General features: G+C 46.9%; 1 protein-coding gene across 9 annotated transcripts in view; it reads left to right on the top strand.

The window, feature by feature from the left end:
- The window catches only part of FHOD3 (formin homology 2 domain containing 3), a 502,620-nt gene that overhangs the window by 446,049 nt on the left and 33,277 nt on the right, over positions 1 to 23,294 (top strand). For all 9 annotated transcript variants that reach the window (XM_043888946.1, XM_043888942.1, XM_043888941.1 and 6 more), the window contains 4 exons: positions 2,728 to 2,886; positions 14,736 to 14,918; positions 16,595 to 16,714; positions 17,778 to 17,939. In XM_043888946.1, the coding sequence (XP_043744881.1) occupies positions 2,728 to 2,886; positions 14,736 to 14,918; positions 16,595 to 16,714; positions 17,778 to 17,939 (624 nt within the window). The remainder of the gene's footprint in view (positions 1 to 2,727; positions 2,887 to 14,735; positions 14,919 to 16,594; positions 16,715 to 17,777; positions 17,940 to 23,294) is intronic.

Here is a 23,294-nt window from a genome sequence, read left to right as displayed (position 1 = left end):
CCTGAGTGCTTGCTGTAGGTGGACACTGGCTGAGGGGGGCAGGCTGAAATCTGAGCGGTCCTTCTCTTTCAAGGATTTGCCGTGGGACTGTGTCTCCCTCGGGATGGGCATCTTGCTCTCATTTGCACAAAGGCAGCAGTGGGGCTGGGCCTGCTCAGGCATCTCTGCAGACTCTGTGGATGGGGTATAAGGGTTAATGATTCCTAGGGAATCCTTGCCTTTCTGTCAATGCCTCCTGTGCTGGAACCTGGCTCTGGGTCGGTGCCTCTTCCATGCCAGGTCCTAGGCTTCTGTCTTCCGTGCTGCCATCCATGAGGCTTCATTCCGTACACTCACGAGATGCCTCACTGCTGCCCCTCCAGGCCTCATGTTCACATTCTAGGCAGGAAGATGGAGGAAAGGCAAAAGGCATGGCTCACGGGTCCAGCGCTTTTGAATCAGGAAAACAGAAACCCAAACTGCCAGCCTTAGCTGCAAGGGATCCAGCGAGGTGGTTGATTTCACTAACATATTACCAGCCTGAAAGAAATCCAGGCCCTGTTGGTGAGCAGAGAAGAGGGACTAAATGTTGGGCAGGCCTCCTGCAGTGCCTGGAGGAGTGGGCACCCCGCCACCCCAAGGTGGGCACACAGGTCATCACATCCCTCTTCATTCCCTTCTTCAGCATTTTGTCAAACCTTTTCTCATGCCTTCTTAGCATTCCAACAAAGTAATATTTTTTTTAATAATTTTATTTTTATTTGTTTATTTTTGGCTGTGCCAGGTCTTTGTTGCTGCACAGGCTTTTCTCTAGTTGCTGTGAGTGGAGACCACAGTCTAGTTGCAGTGCGTGGGCTTCTCGTTGCGGTGACTTCTCTTGTTGCGGAGCACAAGCTCTGGGTGCGCAGGCCTCAGTAGTTGTGGCTTGCAGATTCTGGAGCATGGGCTTAGTAGCTGTGGCTCACAGGCTTACTTGCTCCATGGCATGTGAGGTCTTCCTGGACCAGGGATTGAACCCATGTCTCCTGCATTGGCAGGTGGACTCTTAACCACCAGACCACCAGGGAAACCCCCAAATAATATTTTAAAGTAGATTTCAGCTACATTTCAGGAGCTCCTGATAAGCTTATTGGCTTAAACATATAGAAGACAAGCTTGCCCTGCAGAGTAGGGGTGCATTTATGCCACGTGTCCCTGGGAGCCCACAGTTCCAAGCCCATGACACACCCACAGGAATTGTTCCTCCTGGCCACCAGGCGCCCAAATGGCTGGGATGCTTTCAGTTATTTTCTTCATGAAGAAGTTGTAATTTATTCCCAAATGCATGTGTAAGGACCTAAAATAGAATGTTAGCAATTGAGCTTGGAAGGGCTCAGTAGGACTTAAGGGGCCGCAGCCAGTTTCTCCTTGCCAGCTCCCAGCCTCTAGTGGTGCAGCAGTCGCTCAGCTATACCAGGCCCAGCCTGGTTCCTTTCTTCAGAGGAGAGGCTCAGGCCTCAGTGCAGGAGACCAACTGGCGTCAGCTGCTTGGCTGAGACCCACCTGCAAGAGGGGTTCTGAGCAGCTGACTCATGGAGTCCCCTGATGTGGCCCTGGCAACTTCCAGCTTCATCCCTGGCAGTTCCCTGGAACTATTCAAAGGCCCTTCTCCTCTCCTCATCGGCTCCCCCAGCCCCAGGCTAGTCCTAGACAGTCTTTAGGGTCCAGCTCATGAGACAGCTTCTCCAGACCCTCACCCCCTCCATTACCAGGTGAGTTGTTCCCGCGAAGCTGGGCCCCTCACTCAGGGAGCTCACCCTTCAGCGTGCTGCACGGTCTCACCCATCCTCGTCAGCCCAGGCTTGTTTCATGAATCAGAATCATCAACCTCCAGGCCTGGGGGCCCCAAGGGAGGCTGTGCAGCACAGGGAGCTTGCTGACCGGCCCCCTTCCACCTGTCCCCGTTTCCAGCTGCCTTTGATTTCCTGAGAGCTGAAGGGGAAAGTTGGGGACCTTGTCATCATAGCTCTGGGCAGAGGAGAGCACTGGCTCAGCACCTTACACCCTTCCTGGCTTCTGGCCGTGTGCCAGCCCTGGGCTGGCCACAGGGGCTGCCCTGAGGATGCCCGGGACAGCAGGGGGCATGGCCCCCTCCTTGGCCTCTTTGCCAGTTCATCCCATACTCCTCTTTGCCCACCCAGCGGGCCGCATCCAGATGTATGAATGTGGCAGAGAGTGCTCAGGTGTCAGGGCGGAATGCCGAGAGGAGCCCTGGAGATGCAGAGGGCTGACCCACCAGCGATGCCGGGTTCCCCCCTGGCTCCCATCTCCTTGGCGTGTGGACCAGCTTTCTCCATCTCTGGGCATGCACCACATGCTCCAGGGCCAACCAAGGCACATTCCAACACCTCGCAGCCCACAGGAAGGGAACTCAGAAAGGTCTGAATCCTGTTTCCACTGCTTCTATGGAAAAAAACAGGGTGTTTCTTCTTCTTTTTTTTTTTCCTTGCAAAATATCACATTTTTCCCAATTGAAGGAAAATCAATTTTATTTTGTAATGTGTCTGACTCGAGAAGTTCCATGGCCGCCCCCCTCTTGGCAGCTTCTCGGGGCTAATCCCTGATCTCTGCAGTGCTGAGCGGTAGCCAGTCCCTCCCTGAGCTGAACCCGGGCCATTTGTTTTCACCTCTAAATAAGTCGTGAGTTTGCTTTTAATAGAGGACTGAAGATGAGGCATTAATCTTGGATTCTCCTTATTTTATCACAAGAAAACGGCTGCAGATGGAAAAAAGCAGGAGATCATTGTCCTGGACTCCAAGAGGAGCAATGCTATTAATATTGGCCTGACGGTCCTGCCCCCTCCAAGAACGATTAAGATAGCCATTTTGAATTTTGATGAATATGCCTTAAACAAAGAAGGGATTGAGGTAAGAGGAGCTCGACAGAGCGTTATTTATGTTCTGTTGCATTACTGTCCAATATGACTTTCTTTCTCCACAGGGTGGCTTGCCACTTTTTTGTCTCTGCCAGACTCTGAATAGTGTCATAATTCTCACATCCTTTTTTTAACTTCTGGGGGTGGGGCAAGAAACCCCACTTTGCTTATTGGGAAGTTCAGGTTTATTCATTAACTTCCTTCTGACCACATTCCACCTGCCTCGACGTGGAAGAAGAGCTTGACAGCCTCCACGGGGCACTGGAATGCCTTCTTTCACATTGCTTCAAACCAAATACGTTTCATGAACAGTCTTAAAAGTAGGCTTGTCTGTGCACGCTCACCTCCGTGTCAATGGCTTTGTTTGTCTCTCGGCGCCCATTGCGGTGTGTAGAGATGGGTTTCACTTGATCAGCTGGGGAACCCAAGCCAACTGAGTCTGCAGCATCTGTTGGCCTGAGTGGCACAAGTGGAGAGAAGTTGGCGTCCTGGCTGTGACTGTGTGACCGGTGGGCGCCCCCGCTGGAGCCGCAGCTCCCCTGCTCTGCCAGGGTCCAGCACCCTCCGCTGTGGGCTGGTGCCCATTTGTGGGAAGTTCAATCTCCTCTTCTAATAATAGAGAGTGAGTGAGTGGAGCCAATGGCTTGGCCCACAGAGTCCTCCAGGGGTGTGACCGGCCTGGGGACCCACTGGGTAGAATGGGGAATCTCAGGACACTGCTTCGTGACATTCGTGGCACCCACGCTGCCTCCTGTTGGCACGGAGCCCTGGATTCCTTGAAAGCATCTCCGTACTGGAGGTTCCCGCATACCCAGTCTCATTTGAAAGACTCGAGAGTGAAGGAAGCCAGTGAAGCCTGGCTGCAGTGAGGGAGAGGGGCTTCGGCAGGAGAGTCGGAAGTGAGGAAGGGCTGGGGGGCTGTGCCGGCCGCACCCCCAGGCCTGAGTGTGAGAGGGGGTGGTGGGCGCCATGGAGCAAAGTGGTGCCTGAACCCAGGTGGGCAGGCATGCCTTGTGCTTTGGAAAGCAGAGGCCTCCACAGCACAAGCTGTGTTCCTAGAGGTTTGTACTGATTGAGTACAGATTTCAAGATCCATGCTACCCAGAACCTTGGAATGTGACCTTATTTGGAAGTTGGGTCTGTGCAGGTGTGATCAAGCTAAGATAAGGTCATCCTGGATTAGGGTGAGCCCTGCTCCCCTGGCTGATAGCCTTCTAAGAAGAGAGAAGTTTGGACACAGACACAGCGCGGAAGGCCATGTGTACACAGAGGACACCCAGAGGGGAACGCCCGTGGGATGATGGAGGCAGAAACTGGAGGGATGTGTTTACAAGACAAGGAACCCCGAGAAGTGCCTGCAACTTCTAGAAGGGAGGAAGAGGAAAGGAAAGATCCTCCCCTTGAGTCTTCAGAAAGAGCATCGTCCTGCGGACACCTTGATGTTAGACTTCTAATCTCTCAGGCTGTGAGGGAACACATTCCCATGGTTTGAAGCCCCCCCAGTTTGCGATGCTTGGTTATAGCAAACCTAGGAAACCAGCTAAGGCCTGAGCAGTTCTGCCTTAGAAGCGCCCACACGGCCGGTGCCAGGAGCAGGTGTGACGAGGGACGTGCACTGGCCGCTGGCTGGAGGGAGAGTGGGGCCCGAGCCCTGGAGTCAGGCCAGGCAGCACAGGCAGGGAGCGAGGGCACGTGGCAGACGCGGGAGGGGGTCCAAAGGAGACAGCAAGCAAATACAGAGGGGGACACCGAGGCAGCTGCCAGACAGTGGGAAAGGAGGGGGCAGGGCTGGCCTCAATATGGGGCAGCCTCACCCTGGGGCCCCCAGAGCAACCAGGGAGAAAGGAGTTTGTGTCCGTCAGGCAGGTGGGGGCTGCCAGTCGGCTCAAACCAAGTGCAAAGTGTCTCTCACACAAGTCAGATGACATGGTAGGTGCTCGTGCATGATTTGGCCATCCTGTTTACTTCACAGGATCTTTGAAAGATTGCAGAAGCTTCAGATTCATACATAGAGAGGCTTCAAATGCAGCCAGAGGCAGCTTGATTGAAGGAAAAAATGACAACCTTCCCTTTTAAAAATATTTCCCCTTCTTGCCATGAGAACTTGAAAGTCCATCAAAAGAGACGGATTCCTTTGGTTTTGCCTTTGTTCTGTCCCGAAATGTCAGTCTCCCTGGGTAGGGGAAGTTTCAGATACAATAGGTTACTCAGACTTTAGAATGAATCAAATTACTTTTTCCTTTTCTGACTGGTTTCCAGCTGAGCATCTTTTTGCGCCAGGAAGGAATGATGATAGGAAAGTAATGATGACAAATAGAGGAGCAGCAGCACATTAATAAACTAGACTTTCACGGGTTTCCTCCTCCGGGCCAGATACCAAGTAGGGTCTGCTCACAGAGGCTCATCAGAACCTTACGAGGTGCATACTATTATGTTCCTCATCTTAAAGTTGAAGAGGGTGCATCCCAAAGTTAATCTGTCTGTGCCCAAGCCCACAAGCCAGTAAGAGGTCAAACTGAAATGTGGTTTATAGAGCCTGAGCCTGGAGTGCAATCCACGGGCCAGCCCTGGGGGTGGCTGGCCCAGCTGGGCTCTCTGGGTCTGGACTCACCCACGGAAAAGAACAAGAGGGAATCCGAAAGGGGAGTGAGGAGACACATGGGACACTGCAGTCTGCATCACAGTGCTGCCTACAGTTTTCCTCCAGGAGTAGCTGGTGTATGAAATGGTGTACGGTGAACAGATATGGCCACGGAACACACTGCCTAGCCCTTCCTGAGAGTTTGCTGTGTCATGAGGCTTCGGTAGATCATCATTTCAGTGCAGTTCAGTTCAGTCGCTCAGTCGTGTCCGACTCTTTGTGACCCCATGGACTGCAGTGCACCAGGCCTCCCTGTCCATCACCAACTCCCAGAGCTTACTCAAACTCATGTCCATTGAGTCGGTGATGCCATCCAACCATCTCATCCTCTGTGGTCCCCTTCTCCTCCTGCCTTCAATCTTTCCTAGCATCAGGGTCTTTTCCAATGAGTCAGTTCTTCACATCAGGTAGCCAAAGTATTGGAGTTTCAGCTTTAGCATCAGTCCTTCCACTGAATATTCAGGACTGATTTGCTTTAGGATAGACTGGTTGGATCTTGCTCTCCAAGGGACTCTCAAGAATCTTCTCCAACACCACAGTTCAAAAGCATCAGTTCTTTGGCACTCACCTTTTTTTATAATCCAACTCTCACATCCATACATGACTACTGGAAAAACCATAGCTTTGACTAGACAGACCTTGTTTGGCAAAGTAATGTCTCTGCTTTTTAGTAGATCATATATAGTCATAAAGATGGAGTTACACATTTTTGTCACAGTTTTCATTGGAAGCAGGATTTCTCAGTTGTGGCTCTATTGCCATTCTGGGCTGGACAGTTCTTTATTGTGGGAGCTGCCCTGTGGGTTGGAGGGTGTTCACAGCATCCCTGGCCTCTGCCCATATGATGCCATAGCACTGCCCCAGTGGTGACAACCAAGAGTGTTTCTTAGACTGTGTCAACATACTGTGGAGGCAGAATCACCCTGACTGAAAACCCCTTCTCTGAAGCTGCCTGAGTGAATGCAGAGAGAGTGTGTATTTTCAATGCTTGTCGGTTGTAGCTGAAAAGAGTCCAGCAGAAACCACTCCTCGTGGGGAACCTGTAACCCAGGCCCTCCCGTCGTTACCTGCTGCCTGTGACCACTGATCTAGAGGCCCGCGGGGGCAGAGATGGTGTCCATTCTGCACAGAGCCGCTCTCCCAGAGCTTATTGTCCAGCCTTGTTCAGAAGTTAAATCAGGGCTGAGAAGAGATGGAAGTCATGTCCTTACAGATCTTTACTAATATGATTTCCAGCTTATACCCAAGTGGCCTTTTGCTAAACCATCTGCTCTGTAGCATGGCACCATGGTCTAATGGGGCTGCATGAAACCTCTGTATACCCAGACATGATTAGGATGTATTCACTGACGTGTTGCTTGGCAACTCCATGTTCTATATCTGACTCATGAAAACCCACAGGAGTAGTTACCTAACTTCATTAAGAAAGTCATTCTTCATAAGATTATTAAATTTTAGACTATGATTGGGGCCCATCCCTAAGTTGCATTAATGATATTTTCCCATGTAAAATGTCCCTGAGGTATCATACTTTGCTGACAAAGATTCATCTAGTCAAAGCTGTGGTTTTTCCAGTAGTCATGTATGGATGTGAGAGTTGGACCATAAAGAAAGATGAGCGCCAAAGAATTAATGCTTTTGAATTGTGGTGTTGGATAAGACTCTTAAGAGTCCCTTGGACAGCAAGGAGATCCAATCAGTCCATCCTAAAGGAGATCAGTCCTGAATATTCATTGGAAAGACTGATGCTGAAGCTGAAGCTCCAATACTTTGGCCACCTGATGCAAAGAACTGACTCATTGGAAAAGACCCTGATGCTAGGAAAGATTGAAGGCAGGAGGAGAAGGGGACGAGAGAGGATGAGATGGTTAGATGGCATCACTGACTCAATGGGCATGAGTTTGAGTAAGCCCCAAGAATTGGTGATGGAAGCCTGGTATGCTGCAGTCCATAGGGTCACAAAGAGTTGGACAAGACTCATCGACTGAACTGAAGGAGGGTTTTCTTTTTTTCTTGCTCTTTTCATTTTTGTAGCATCTGTGTCCACTCAGAGGGTTAACACAATTGAATGGTCCCAAACGACATTTAACTTGATACTGCTTGGCTGCCAGGCCAGTCAGCATCCTAAAACAGACATTCCCTTTGGCTGCCTGTACAAAACTGCAGCATCTTTGCAAGCAGTTTGAGTTGGAGAACTCCGTCTGTGGGTCCCTGAGTGAGAGCCAGGAACACACAGTTGAACCTGAGTGCAGGAGCCAGTCAGTGGGGTCTGCAGGCCCAGGAACCAGGATGTCCTGGTGACTGGCACCTTAGCCACACTGGTAGTTTGTGGAAGTACCATGAACACGGAGGTGGTGCTGGAAAGTAGGAGGAGCCCCTGGGTGGGTCTCCAGCTCTGCCTCAGTTAATCCAGCTTGACTTCAGGCACCACATCTTCATCTTCAAATTTGCTGCATAATTCTTCCTTACCTGCCTCACCAAGCAGTCACAAGAACGAAAGAAGATAACATCGAAAGAGAACCTTGAGAGGTTAACCTTTAACCTTGAGAAGTTTTTTTGTTGTTTTTTTTTAATTCTCTATGAGACTCCGTGCATGATGGAAAGCCATTATCTCATGGGATGGCAAGTTGCAAACCATCCAGCCTTGGCCATAACAGCTCCAACTTTTTGCTGTTAGATACTTATCCAGAGTCATAGCCAGGTTTCTGTTCAGAATTCACAAGGCATGATGATTACTTATTGTGGTCTCATCTGCAGGTGAATGAGATAGCCAAACCCCAGAATATTTGGGTCCATAAAAAATAAGGCTTAGGCATTTTTCTCTGAAATATGATTTTCCGATACAAAAGCAAGCATACTTAAAGCAGTGCTAGAGAAACACTGTCTGGGGGAAAGCAAAAAACCGCCGAGATTATTATGTCATGGTCTTGTTTGATGTTTTTCTCCTTGTGCAACCAGATGATCATCACAGGGTCATCAGTAAATCTACTGACGTGGTAAAGAGCAGATTAAAGGTATTCTCATTCTGTTATCATCTGCTCATGGAAAAATGGGGGCCATCACCTTATATAAGGTAGCTTTGACCTGCTGTCCCCCTGTCTTATGACTATTTTTATTGTCAGTGATGTGTAAAAAAAAAAAAGTAAAATTAACTGGCAGATGGCAACCTCATAAATCTTCAACAGTGAACAAATGGTTTAAATTAGTCAGAGAAGTGAAAAACAAAAGTAAGAGTGTTTGATTACTTTCCCAAAGGAAAAAGGCAACAAAAGTCATCACATGAAAATGCCTTCTGAAGAAGGGGGAAAGTGTTGACAACTTTGGGTTTTGGAATCCTTGTACATGCTTAAAACAATTTGAACATTAAGAAAATTAGAATACAAATTCTTCATTGAGTTTCCCTTTTGAAAACTAGTTTAAATGCTGAGTGTTTTGAAATAAGTGGCATCTGCTTGGATTATTTTGGTCTTTTTGAAGTGTCATCTGTATGGGCAGGTGAGATCAATAGCATCAGTCTGCGGGTCGGCAATGGGCTGAGCATCTCCCCAGTGCGCCATTCCTCCCACTTAATCTGCGTCTGGGGCATGATAGAGAGGATGTTGGAAAAAGAAGTACCTAGAGCTCACGACCTGTGAACTCACTCTGACCCCACCCCAGATACATCTTCAATACAGTTTGTTGTCACTGGCTTCTGATAGCCTCCTGAGGCTGCCCTCTCTGATAACACTCATGAGCCCAGGACAACTACTATTCCACCTACATATATCTTGAGGCATGATTGTGTAAATATCTGCACGTTTGCTGATTATGATGTCGTGTCCAGTCTTTTATGTTATTCTTAATTTTTTGAATTAATATGGAGTAAAATTGACTTCATGTGGATCACAACAAACTGGAAAATTCTGAAAGAGATAGGAATAGCAGACCACCTGACCTGCCTCCTGACAAGTCTGTGTGCAAGTCAGGAAGCCAATTAGAACTGGACATGGAACAACAGACTAGTTCCGAATTGGCAAAGGAGTACATCAAGGCTATATATTGTCACCCTGATTATTTAACTTATATGCAGAGTACATCATGAGAAATGCTGGACTGGATGAAGCACAAGCTGGAATCAAGATTGCCGGGAGAAATATCACTAACCTCAGATATGCAAATAACACCACCCTATGGCAGAAAGTGAAGAAGAACTAAAGAGCCTGTTGATGAAAGTGGAAGAGGAGAGTGAAAAGCTGGCTTAAAACTCAACATTCAGAAAACTAAGATCATGGCATGTGGTCCCATCACTTTATGGCAAATAGATGGGGAAATAATGGAAACAGTAAGAGACTTTATTTTGGGGGGCTCAAAAAATCACTGCTGATGGTGATGGCTGCCATGAAATTAAAAGATGCTTGCTCCTTGGAAGAAAAGTTGTGACCAACCTAGGCAGCATATTAAAAAGCAGAGACATTACTTTGCCAACAATGGTCCATCTAGTCAAAGCTATGGTTTTTCCAGTGGTCATGTATGGATATGAGAGTTGGACTCTAAAGAAAGTTGAGTGCCGGAGAACTGATGCTTTTGAACTGTGGTGTTGGAGAAGGCTCTTGAGAGTCCCTTGGAGAGCAAAGAGATCCAACCAGTCCATCCTAAAGGAAATCAGTCCTGAATATTCATTGGAAGGACTGATGCTGAAGCTGAAACTCCAATACTTTGGCCACCTGATGTGAAGAACTGACTCATTGGAAAAGACCCTGATGCTGGGAAAGATTGAAGACAGGAGGAGACGGGGATGTCAGAGGATGAGATGGTTGGATGGCATCATCGACTCAATGGACATGAATTTGACCAAGCTCCAGGAGTTGGTGATGGACAGGGAAGCCTGGCGTGCTGCAGTCCATGGGGTCATAAAGTCGGACACAACTGAGTCACTGAACTGAACTGAAAATTGACTTTAGGGGAGTCCAGATCTATTGAGTCTTAGTGCTTAGTGGCTCAGTCGTGTCCAACTCTTTGCACCTCCAGCAACTGTAGTCTGCTCAGCTTCTCTGTCCATGAGATTTTCCAGGCAAGAATGCTGGGGTGGGTAGCCATTCCCTTCTCCAGGTGAATCTTCCCGACCCAGGGATTGAATCCAGTTCTTCTGCATTGCAGGCAGATTCTTTACCATCTGAGCCACCAGGGAAGCTCAGTTTAAAACATATAAATTCCTGCAATGACCAGTGTAGTCAAGCTTCAGAACAGACCCATCTGCTGAAAAAGCTCTTGTGCTGTCTCTTTCTAGTCATACCCTTAACCCACCTAGCCCCTGATAACCAAGAATCTGTACTCATCACTATGGTTTTGTCTTTTCAAGAATGTTACATACATGGAGTCATATAGTGAGTAACCTTTAGAGAATGACTTCTTCCACTCAGCATGATTAATGCCTTTGAGATTCATCCAAATTGCAGTTTGTATCTACAGTTGATCCCTTTTTGTTGCTGAGTATCATGAGTAGGGATGTACCACTGACTCTTCATCTATTTGCCCATTGAAGAATATTTAGCTTCATCCAGTTGCTGGCAGTTATGAATAGAACTACTACAAATACTCAAGTACAAGTTTTAGTGTGATTTTTAGTTTGATTTTTCCAGGGTAAATGCAAATGGAATTGCTGGGTCATATGATAGCTCTGTGTTTAATCTTTTGAGGAACTGTAATTTGTCTTTTCATTCTCTTAACAGTGTCTTTCACAGAGAAAAAAGTGTTTAATTTGAATGAAGGTTAATTTATCAACCCATTCTTTTTTGGTATCATGTCTTGGAGTTCACTGTGTAACCTGAATCACAAAGGTTTTCTCCTGTGTTTCCTTCAAAAAGTTTTGTAGTGTTACCTTTATTTTGATATCTGTGATCCCTTTTGAGTTAACTTATCTAGAAGATAGTGTTATCTAGAAATTAATTTATCTAGTTAACTAGAAGTTATCTAGTTTTCTGGAGGTTAACTTATCTAGAAGGGCTTCCCTGGTGGCTCCAATGGTAAAGAATCTGCCTGCAATATAGGAGACCTGAGTTTGATCTCTGGGTCAAATAGACCTCCTGGAGGAGGAAATGGCTACCTACTCTGGTATTCTTGCCTTGGGAGTTCCATAGACGGAGGAGCCTAGTGGCCTCATCCATGGGATTGCAGAGAGTCAGACATGACTGAGCAGCTCACAGTTTACCTAGAAGCTAGGCTTCAGTTGAGGTTCACTTTCTGCATATGGATTCCAGTTGGTCCAGCGCAGTTTGTTGAAAGCACTGTCATTTGTCTATTGACAGCCTTCACACCTTTGTCAGCATCCCTGGGCCGCATCTGCGTGGGCTATTTCTGGATGCCCTGTTTGGTCCCGTTGATCTATGTATCTAACCTGCACTGCAGCCCATGCTACACTGTCTTAATGCTGCAGCTTTGTGGTAGGTCTTTGTGACTCCTTCAAGGGTATCCTTTTTCAGAATTATTTTGGATTGACTATTTTGGTCCTCTGCCTTGCCATATAGTTTTTAAAAGCAGCATATCTATATCCACACAAAAAAAATCATACTGTTTTGATTAGAATGAGTTATATTTATGTATCAGTTTTGGGAAGACTAACATCTTGACTATGTTGAGTCTCTCAGTCTCTGAACACCGTTTATCCCCTGTTTATTTAGTTCATCTTTGATTGCTTCCATCAGCATTTCTACTTTCCACAGGCAGATCCCACACATACTTTGTTAGATTCATCCCTGAGTATTTCATTGTAAACAGTGTTTTTAAAAAAATTTAGTTTGTAATTGCTCCTTAGTAATGTACAGAAATAAAATGAATTTTTTTTTGTATATTGACCTTGTATCATGCAACATTGTTTACTCACTAAGTTGTTTTGTTGATCCCTCAAAGTTTTATATGTGGACAATTATGCCATCTGTGATGGGGACAGTTTTTATCTTTTCCTTTCCAATCTGTATGTATTTTTAAAATTTTATGTACCTTGATATGATTTCTACACAATGTTAAATAAGTGTGGTGAGAGTGGACACCTTGTTTTGTTCCACATCTTAGAAGGAAAGCATTCTCCCTGTCACCATTAAGTATGAAATGAGTTGTGGGATTAATGTCACCTGTCAAGTGGGAAAAATTTCTTCTATTGTAGGTTGCTGAGTTTTGGGTTATGAATAGAAATTGAATTTTATCAAAATTTCTTTGCATCAATTGAAATGACTGTGTGAATTTTCTTGTTCACACTGTTAATCTGGTAGATTAATTGCATTGATTGATTTTGTTTCATATTGAGCCAACCTTGAGATTATTTTAAAATATATTGCTATATAAAATATAGCAATTGATTTATATATCTTAAAATATTGGAATTTAGTTGTATACTCTAAAATATTTTGTTAAGGATTTTTTACATCTGGTTCATCAGGATATTGGTCTGGAGTTTTCTTGTATTATCTTTGTTGAGTTTTTTTTATCAGACTCATTCTAATCTCATAAAAAGAATTTGAGAATTGTTCCATCATCTATTTGAGTTCAAGCCACAGATTCTGACCTACCATCTGCAGACTATGGTCCCAGTTTCAGCTCAGTTTTCAAAGTCCAGTTAAGGTCTCAAAGCCTCTGACATGCAGTTGAAGGTCAGATTCACACATGAGCAGTTCAGGGAGAAGCTCAGAAGTTCTGAAACAACTTTGTGCCCTTGCTTGGCAGGCTCTTCATTTTTCATGACCTCCCCATTGCTTTCCGGTTTTCTGGGGCCTTCCTTTTTAGTAAAGCTGGGACTTTAGCTACCTCATTTTGCCATGCACTTGCTATCACTGTGCCCATGTCTGGGGCTAAGCCAAGCGAGGGGAGAGAAGAAAAGCAACAGGCGTTGGCCCCACCTCTTGGGGCCACAGCTCCACTGATTGGAGAGGAAGTTTCCCTTCATGTGAGTTTTTGGACCTGCCAACCCTGCTGCCACCACTCGGAGACCCTTTCCCACACCAGGAGAAAGAACTTGAAGGCTGCCCTGGAGCTGTCTGTCTGCCCCTGATACACTCTTCCAGACTTTGAGCTGCCTGATCCCAGGTTGGGGAATACCAGAGGGAGAATGGTCAACTCCTTACCAGTTCAGTTGAACTTTTAGTTCTGATCTTTTTTCCCTCTGTCCACCTGCTACTGTTGATTTTTTTTTTTTAAGTCTTCAAATAGCTGCTGCCTGCCTACTGTCCAGGGTGTGTAGTTGCGTTCTGTGGGACAGTACATCTCTCCGAGAACTGGAACTCCTTCCCACACCTTATCCAGAGGTTTGCCATTGTTGAGCAGTAACTAAAGCTGCTTAGAATTAATGAATTAATGTAAATTACTGAAAAGTATGGTGCAGTGTGTATTTCTTTGCTTTGATATTCTCATTTGTTAAATGAGAGAAAAATAATGACACCTTCTCTTTAATAATGTTGTATGTGCAGCGTCACATGATGGGAATTTTGACCTTCATTAAAAATGTAATCACTAAGGAATTTGAACTTATAAGACTCATAATCCTTATGACACCTGTTTGTTTCCTCTGTTTTCCAAAATTGACTTTTAGCAGAAACAAATAGAAGCAGAAAGTGATACTCTTTCCATTAGTAGGTAAGTATTGCGCTTTGTAAGGACCATCATCGTTTTTTCCTTAATTAGACCTGAGTTTGATGTTAAAATGTTGTAATTTCTATATAAAACTTGAAATACATTTGAAATATTTAAAACAATTAAAATTATAGTATGACCTGTAGTACAAAAGTTAACCTGAGTTCTTTGGAAATGATTTATTTTTGTAAGATCCGAAATTAATCCATGAGAAGAAGCATATGTTCTTAACATGTTTCACTTTATTTCTTAAGGAACAGGGAGCTGTTCTCTAATCTTTTATTGTTTCACCTTTCTCTTGTCTCCCATCCCTTTCTTGCCTAGAATGGTCTTCATGTACAAGACTCAGGAAATTTGGGAAAGTTGCTTATGAAACTGGAGATTTAAAGAGAGAGAGACGGAATGTTAAAACCATTGCATGTGAATTTAGATGCTACGTAGGGCTTCTCTTCTAGAAAGTTTATTTGTATGTAGCGCCTATTTATGATGAGAGCCCTGACAACAGAATCTCTCTCCTACCTGGCTGGAAATTTACCCTATGAATTTGGAAATGTCACAGGGTCCATCACTAAGAGTATACGATAATCTTTCCATCTGTCCAGAAAATTCTAACCATGATTCCCACTGAAGAGGAGAAGCAGAAGATTCAGGAAGCACAGCTGGCCAACCCTGAGGTGCCCCTGGGCAGCGCAGAGCAGTTCCTCCTGACCCTCTCCTCCATCAGCGAGCTCTCGGCACGGCTCCACCTCTGGGCATTCAAAATGGATTATGAAACTACAGAAAAGGTAAGTGCTTAGGAAGCAAGGCAGCCAGTCTTATGTCCCCAGGGTTGAGAAAGTCCATTTTTTTAGTGGTGAACGTAATGAAGTGTTATTCCTGGACAGGGTTTGAAGGGTGAGTTGATGGTGATGGGGTCGTGTCTACATTGAGTGTCAAGCAGACTACCAGTGAGGGGTTATTCTAACCAACTAATAAAAATAAATGGAAAAAATAAATAAATAAAATAAAAATCAGCTAAGCATGGTAAACAAATAAATAAATAAATAAAGTGTCTGCCTGACACCAGCCTCTGATACTTGACTGGTTAAAAAACAACAACTGTTAAATGTTTTTCTGACTCTATATGCTCAATGTAGAAAATGTAGACAATACAGAAAAGCACAATATGGATAGTGACTTGTAATCCTTTTATCTGATGATGGTCACCTCACTGCCATTGACTGTGGTAATTAGCAGGTCATGGGGTTCCTTTGAGAGAGGCTCTCAGTAGAAAACCTGAGATGGACAGATTGCAAGAGGTTGAAAGGAGAGTAGAAGGAAAGGGACTTTGATAGTGAAGGCAGGGAAGACTCATCTCAAATAGAAAGTAGAAGAAGGAGGTGTTCCCTCTGGTCTGGCATGAGGTATTTTTGCAGACTGAGCAGAAGGAATCAATGGAGAGAACAAGGGAGGGATGGACGGTGAGCTGGAGGTGACCTTGAGTGAGAAGTGCCCTGGGGAAGGTGGAGAGGCTGTGTGATCTTCCTCTTTCTGTAAAGGACAGAGCATGTTCCTTACTGAGGGCCACACAGGTAGCAGTGGGCTTAGGGTGTTTCAGGAGAAACTGCTGTGTTTGACTTCATTCCAGAATTGGACAAGGATGAAGTCTAGGGGGACTAAGGTAACTTGGTTGCAAAACCCGTCAGCATGTTCAGGTGATTTTCTGTAGCAAAGTGAGGTAACTTCATGGAGAAAACAGGTCATCGAGTCAGTCTTGGCTGGGGACTGGTAGGGCCTGCTGAGCAGAAGTAAGGCTGCAATGAATGAAGTCCAAGCTGCTGGCTTTGGGGTCCATGCTCGGGGAGAGCCTCAGTGAATACACTGAGGTGGGGGGCTGTTATGAAACAGTAGGACAGAGGGAAGGAGAGACTGAGGCCATGAGGTTATAGGACAGGCTACATGTCTGAGAGAGTGGGAGTTAGGAAGGTGGTGGGAGTCATGAGGACTGTGGTCTTCTAGAAAGTAACCCAGGCCAAGAGGTGGCCAGCCACAGGGTGCCTAGAGGGGATGTTAGGAGACCTGGGCCCTGGGACAGTGATGCCAGTTTCCAGCGTCACCTGCCTGGGAGACAAAGAGGAAGACTGTGGTTCAGATGCTGAAGGAACATGTGAAGGATGAGTTCTGTAGGCATCAACCATAGTCAGGAGAGAACTTGGGAGACGGGCAGAAAAAGGGGAAGACACCTAGCCAAGCTCCTGTGGGCCACAGGGACCCACCTAGTCTCCACTGAAGTGACTCTGGGGCCAGACTTTCTCCTGTCACCTTTCTGCTCTTTTCCATACCTGAAAGCTTGTGCCAATCACATGGGATTGCCTTATACTGGGAGGACTCCACTGGTTATGACCTTGTACAAAAATGTGAAAGAACAAAGTAAAGCCAAAGTGTACACTCTATCACCTTCTAATTTTTTTTTAATTGAAAGGAAGTGGCAGAACCACTTTTGGACCTGAAGGAAGGAATAGACCAGTTGGAGAACAATAAAACCTTGGGCTTTATCCTGTCTACTCTCTTAGCCATTGGGAACTTTCTAAATGGAACTAATGTAAGTCTCCCCATCCTTTTCCTTCTACCTCCCTGGTCACAGAATCCCCGCCCTTCCCTTGCTGGTGGATCACTGATCTTCCAAGGCACGGTTGAACAGTTTTCACTGGTGGTGTTTTTTGGTGAAAATTTAGAGGTTTTGTCCTTAAAATATCAGGGCTTATTTATTCAAGCCTGTATCTTGCTACAAATAAGAAAATGTAAAAAAATAAGCACATTATTCCTTAGGAAGCTTGGCTCCTGTCACAGTTGACTTTGGAAATATTTTCTTCTACAGTTTTTTTCTTTTTCTTTTTCTCCCTGAGCTTATCACTTAAATATTTGTACTCATACACATTATAAACACACTTAAACAAAAAACCGGCCTGTCTTTAGCCAGGAAGTAGAAAATCCCCAGCAGGGAAGGGTTTAGGAAGTTGTGGCTGCATACATGGCAGGAACCCCACGCCCAGCACCCTGATTTAGCAGCAGAGCCCTGGCCCATGGCTGACGGCCATGATCAGGAAGGGCTGGAGGCTCATTTCTCTATCAGGGTGGCTGGTGCTTGTGTGGTCTGCTAAGGCTGTTGGATCATGTGGCCTGAGATGCTTCAGTCCCAAAGGAACTAAATATTGGGCTCCTCCAAGAGGGTGTTAATTCTAACCATTTGTACCTTTCGACAAGCCTGCATAACACTTGTTCTCCACATCCTCTCCAGCACTTATTGTTTGTAAATTTTTTTGATGAGGGCAAACACAGAGAACAGCAAGGGAAGAAGAGGGTGGGACAAATAGAGAGAATAGCTTTTAAACATATACATTGCCATATGTAAAATGGATATCTAGTGGGAAGTGGCTATATAACACAGGGAGCTCAAGTTGGTTGCTCTGTGACGACCTAGAGGGGTGGGATGGGGTGCGGGGGTGGGAGGGCGGTTCAGAGGGAGGGGCATATGTCTACTTAAGGCTGATTCACATTGTTGTATGGCAGAAACCAAAACAACATTGTAAAGCAATTATCCTCCAACTAAAAACAGAAAAAAAAACCTTGTTCTTCCATTCTTTTATGTTATGTTCCCCAAATAGGCCAAAGCGTTTGAGTTAAGCTACCTCGAGAAGGTTCCAGAAGTCAAAGACACGGTGCACAAGCAGTCACTTCTCCACCACGTGTGCACCATGGTGGTGGAAAACTTCCCGGACAGCTCGGATCTGTACTCGGAGATTGGGGCCGTCACCAGGTCAGCCAAGGTATGTGCGGGGCACGGAGGAGCGGGCAGGCCCCTCTCCCCCAGAGCTGGGGGTTTGCACCCGCCATCTCTGCAGAGCGCAGGCTCTGTGAAGTGAAATGCCCCTGTGCTGCTTGCAGCCCCTGCTCTAGAGTTTGTGAATAAAACTCGTCTCCTGCCGTTTCTGATTGACTTTGGAGATCATTTTCCCATCTCTGGTTCTCTGTCAGATTCTTTCCTGCTGAGGTATGTGAGGCAAGCCTGCCGTTCCCAGTCAGTCCTAACCCCACATCCCCTGGTCAGCTGCCATACTCACCAGGCTGGCTTCTCCAGAGCAGAGAAACCACCCGGCTGGTTTTAGGTGACAAAAATGTCCAAAAGATGCAATTTGGCTCCCCCTGAAACTTCCATAGGGCCCTGCAGTGAGGTGTGGAGCCAGGAAACTAAGGGTATGCCTGGCCCCCTGCCCCCTCACAGACTGGCCATGCCTGTGATCTTACACCGAGGGAGGTTTTATGGGGCTGTAAACAGTGTATAGCATTGGCCCCTTAGCTGCAGTCTCTTAAGCTTGCTGCTGCTGCTGCTGCTGCTGCTAAGTCGCTTCAGTCGTGTCTGACACTGTGCGACCCCCTAGACGGCAGCCCACCAGGCTCCCCTGTCCCTGGGATTCTCCAGGCAAGAACACTAGAGTGGGTTGCCATTTCCTTCTCCAATGCATGAAAGTGAAAAGTGAAAGTGAAGTCATATCCGACTCTTAGCGACCCCATGGACTGCAGCCCACCAGGTTAAAATCTTCATGAACTTTGGTTTAGTCGTGAGAGCTGGACAGCCAGCTGCCCCCGCTGCAGGAGCACCATTGCAGCCAAATAACCACAGAGGGATCCCAAACACAGCAGAGCCGGGAGACGTGAGGGTCTTGGAAGCAAGAGGGAACTCACGGGGAGGGCCGTCAGTAGGACATAGGAGCCAGGCCCGTGTGGGAAAACTCCCAGAAATACAACCCGGCCGAACTGCGTTTAGCTCTGGGACTCACTGGAGTCTAGTATGGTTGTAGGAGGGCTTCCCAGGTGGCTCAGTGGGTGAAGAATCTGCCTGCAATATAGGAGACACTAGACATGTATGTGAGTTCAATCCCAGCATCAAGAGGATCTCCTGGAGAAGGAAATGGCAACCCACTCCAGTGTTCTTGCTTGGAGAGTCCCATGGACAGAGGAGCCTGGTGGGCCACAGTCCATGGGGTCACAAAGAGTCGGACATGACTGAAGCGTCAGCATGCACACATGATCGTAGGAGAGGCTGTGGTGGGCAGGAAGGGGGAAAGGCTTTGCTAAGTTCCCCTTCAGGGAGCTCTCCTCTCTCTGTCTTCCCCAACAGAGCTGGGTCTTGGGGACCTGCTGCCTGGGACCCTCCTTCACCTTCCTCTAGCTGGCAGCTGCCAGATGCAGTGAGCAGGGGGCCCTGAGCCAGCATGATGGGTGGTCCTGCCTTGAAGCAAAAACAGGCTTGACCAGCAGTCCTGCAACTCTGAGAGTAGACAAGACTTTTCTATTTCATAGGCACTCTTACCATATTTACTCTGTGCCAAGCCCTGTTCTGAAGTCTTTAGAAATATTACTTTACTATTCTAACCAAGGCAAAAAGCCCCTCTGAATGTCCCAACAGGAGTCTTCTGGTTGCTGCTCTTACGTCCGCCCATGAACACCTTCTCAGAAGACAGTTTGTTAGGAGTAATTCTTGAGATGAAGTCTTCCTGGCCTCTGGATCCCCATTTCATGAATAAGTCATCTTTTTACATCTAGTCCTTTGTTCTTTCCAGGGCCTTCTACTGGGTGGACTCTGCTTGTGCTGGCCCTGGCTTAGGGCCCATGAACCAGGCTTGTCCCCCCGTTTCAGGCCTTTCCTTGTTTAAAACCTGACTACACAAGCCAGAACTGTGGGTTGCTTCTCCCTGCTAACCTTGGCAGTTATGAAGGATGACTATTGAAGTCAATAGTCTTGTGACTTCAAACAGGACGCCAAGAGGGCCCCTACCACCACTTGTTAGCTTTTACTCTCGACGTTGGGAGACATTGAGGGGCACCTTCTGTGTAGACAGGTATACAACCTACATCAGGGATTCCCCAGCCACATTCATTCCATCCCCTGGTGTGTTACTTTGGGGGTCATCATTGCAACCCCCCAAGGAGCAGGTAACGCTAGTGTCTAGAGGAAAACTTTGTCCCACCAGGAGTTGGGGGGAAGTGAGTGGAGGTGGGCACAGCTCTGGCTGCTCCTAGAGAGGCTGAGGTGGGGCGGGGTACCTCACAGGCTTGTGCAGTGCTGACAAGTCAGGTTAGCTTTCAAAGAGAAAGAGTGACAAGTGGTCACTGACCTGACCCCACAGCTCCAGAAGTGAAGACAGGTGACCGTGCAGGCTCTCCCTTGTATTAGTTATCTACAGCTGTGTAACAAATAACCCCAAAAGCTAATGGCTTAGGATAATGTATTAGTTTCTTAGGGTTGTTGTGACAAAGCATCACAAACTAGGTGACTTAGAAAAACAGAAATAATTTGTCCCACCCTTCTGGAGGCCAGAAATCTGAGATCAAGTTGTTGGCAGGGTTAAGTTCCTCTTGAAAGAGAAATTTGTGCCCTATCTCCCTCCTGGCTTCTGATGGTTTGTGGAAATCACCCCAGCCTCTTCCTTCACCTTCACATGATGTTCTCCTTGTGTGTCTGCATCCAGATTTCCACTTCTTGTAAGGATACCAGTCATATTGGACTAGGGGTCCACCCTACTCCAGTGTGACCTCATCCTAATTCAGTTAATTACATCTGTAATGACCCTATTTCCTAATCAAGTCACATTCTGATATACTGGGGCTTGGGACTTCAACATATGAATCTTGGTGTGACACATTTCAACCCATAATAGACAGGAAGAAACATTTCATGAATGGTTCTGTCTCAGATTCTCTTCTGGAGTTTCAGTCAACATTTCAGCTGAGGCTGCCATCATCTGAAAGCTCAACTGGGGCCGGAGAAGTTCTCCCCATGGTGGTTCACCCCCCTGCTGGTTCTTAGAGAGGAGACTCAGTTCCCTCCTACGTGGGCCTCACTCATCCTTGAGTGTCCTCATGACATAGCAGATGGTCTTTCCCAAAGTATGTGATCTGGGATAGAGCACATAGAGCTCCATGCAGATGCTCATCCCTTTTGATGACCCAGCTTTTACCTCTCTTCATTAGGACCAAGTCACTAAAGCTGGCTCACATTCAAAGGGAAGGATTGTTGGCTTTACATTTTGAAGGCGTGAGTGTCTCAGAATTCAGCACTCTGTGTGTTTTCCCCATACCGTCCCTTCTGCAGCCCCGGATGTTGTCCCTGAGTTGCCCTGCCCCAGCCCAGACTCACGTGATAAGATCTGACTGCCTCACAGCACAGCTCTCTGTTCTCTTACACACAGAAAGGGACCCATGTGGGGCTCTTGTCAGGAGAGGGTTTCCTGGAGATGACCCTGCTTGCAACAGAAGGCCAGGCCAGCTCTCTCCCCAGGGCGGAATATTTTAGGGACAAACCTAGGCTTTTAAGACCTGATGGTTACGAACTTAGACTCTGGAGCCAGAGGTATTTGGGTTCAAATCCCAGCTCCACCACCTCCCAGCTGTGTGGCCTCCCGAAAGTTCCTTAACATTTCTGTGCAAGAGTTTCTCCCCCAGGAAGTGGGGCCAGTGATAGGATCTGAGGCCATGAAGTAGTGTGAAGACTCAGATCACGGTGGTGCCATCAGCGCAGCAGGCAGCCAGCTGAGGCAGCCCTGCAGCTCTTCCTCAAAAGATGCTGCATTAATCTCCCTCTTCAAACACCTTTTGGTCAGAGGCTCCCCACCTGCTTTCCACTGGCAGTGAGGCTGCTTTCCCTGCCTTTAAAGGCTCACACTGCAGTCTCTTCCTTGAAAACTCTCTCTCATGTCGTGGAGTCCATTTACCCACTCTGTGCCCACTGCAGTGCTGGACAGGCATCACCTGTTAGACCAAGGACTCAGTACATTCTGAGCTGAATGGAAGTTATTAAATTTATTAAAGTGATTAAAAATATTGTGGCTCAAAGTCGCCGCCAGGTGCAAATGATTAGACAGGTTACAACTGGCTTCAAAACTCCTAGACTTCTTCGATAGTACGTGTTGATCCCAGGTCATCTGGATCCCTTTCTAGACTTACTCTTTGAACTAGTCAGTCCTTCTTTTCTAAGGCTGCATTTCTTTTTCTTTCAGTAACATATCAGATTTTTTTTTTAGCTCCACTGTATCATAGGAAAATGTCGCCTTCTCTAATCTGGATCCCAAATGTCTTTGTTTTCAGGCAAATGATTTTTCTCAATGTCCCACACCCCCGAGTGCTTACCTGAGTCCCCAGCCTCTGCCTGAACTTGCTTTCTGTTTTTGGCACCCGTAGCACCCAAGAAATTCATGACATGTGGTGTCTTGCCTGACCCCCTGGACATCCCCTTTGCTCAGCACATCTTTATCCTGTCTCGTGACACATCTTCTCACAGGGTCAGCCTTTCTTGACTTGGCCTCCTCCATTATCTATCTCAGGGTGAGGCTGGAGGCCTGAGGTCACTCCAGCCAGTCCTTTTGGGCACTCGCCTCCAGGCCCTGCTCTCGTGAGCACAGTCACAGCATCTGAGCAATGGCAGCTCACCTCGCCACAGTTTCTCTTTCTCCTCCTGACCCTCATTTGCTGGTCCCTCGTCCTTTCCCTCCATCTCTCAGTCTCCATCCACCTCTGTCGCCTCCCTTTAGCTCACTGGTCTATCTAGTTCTCCCTCCCCCTTCCTAGTCTTCTCAGTGTCTTTCCTCTCTCTCACCTCTCCCTCCATTAAGTATCCTTCAGTGTATTTACTTCATGGATAACTCTCTGGTTCCCATAATTTTTAGACTAGAAATTCCATCAAAACATTCCTTTAGAAAGCCTCATCTCAGTTCACTTCAGTCAATACAAAGTGGTCCCACTTCCCCGAAGAGCAGAGTGAATGCTCTATCACATCTGTTCTGTGCACACATGGTTTGCATCTGCTAACAGATGGGGGTGGACCACACACTCTGACTCTCACCCAGACACCGAGGCCTGGTGGGTCGTGTACACCCTCAGAGCTCCGTGGTCACTTGTCTGTACAATGTGCCTCCTGGGAAACAGCAAGCAGGTCTCTTTCTGCATTGATCTTTGTCTTCCTCCTACCTTGGGGTGGGGGGGTGTGGGGGGGGTGGGGGGTGGGGACTGGCATGCACTAGCTTCTCCCTGAGTGTTGTTTGAATGAGGGAATGAATGGATAAATAATTTGTCACACAGTGTAAAAATGATCATGGTGAAGAGAAGCTGGCTGCCCCTTAACTGGC

The sequence above is a fragment of the Cervus elaphus genome, chromosome 27, assembly GCF_910594005.1.
Source record: "Cervus elaphus chromosome 27, mCerEla1.1, whole genome shotgun sequence".
NCBI lineage: Eukaryota > Metazoa > Chordata > Mammalia > Artiodactyla > Cervidae > Cervus > Cervus elaphus.
Note: the sequence above shows the minus strand (reverse complement) of the source record. Positions and strands in the feature narration are given on the sequence as shown.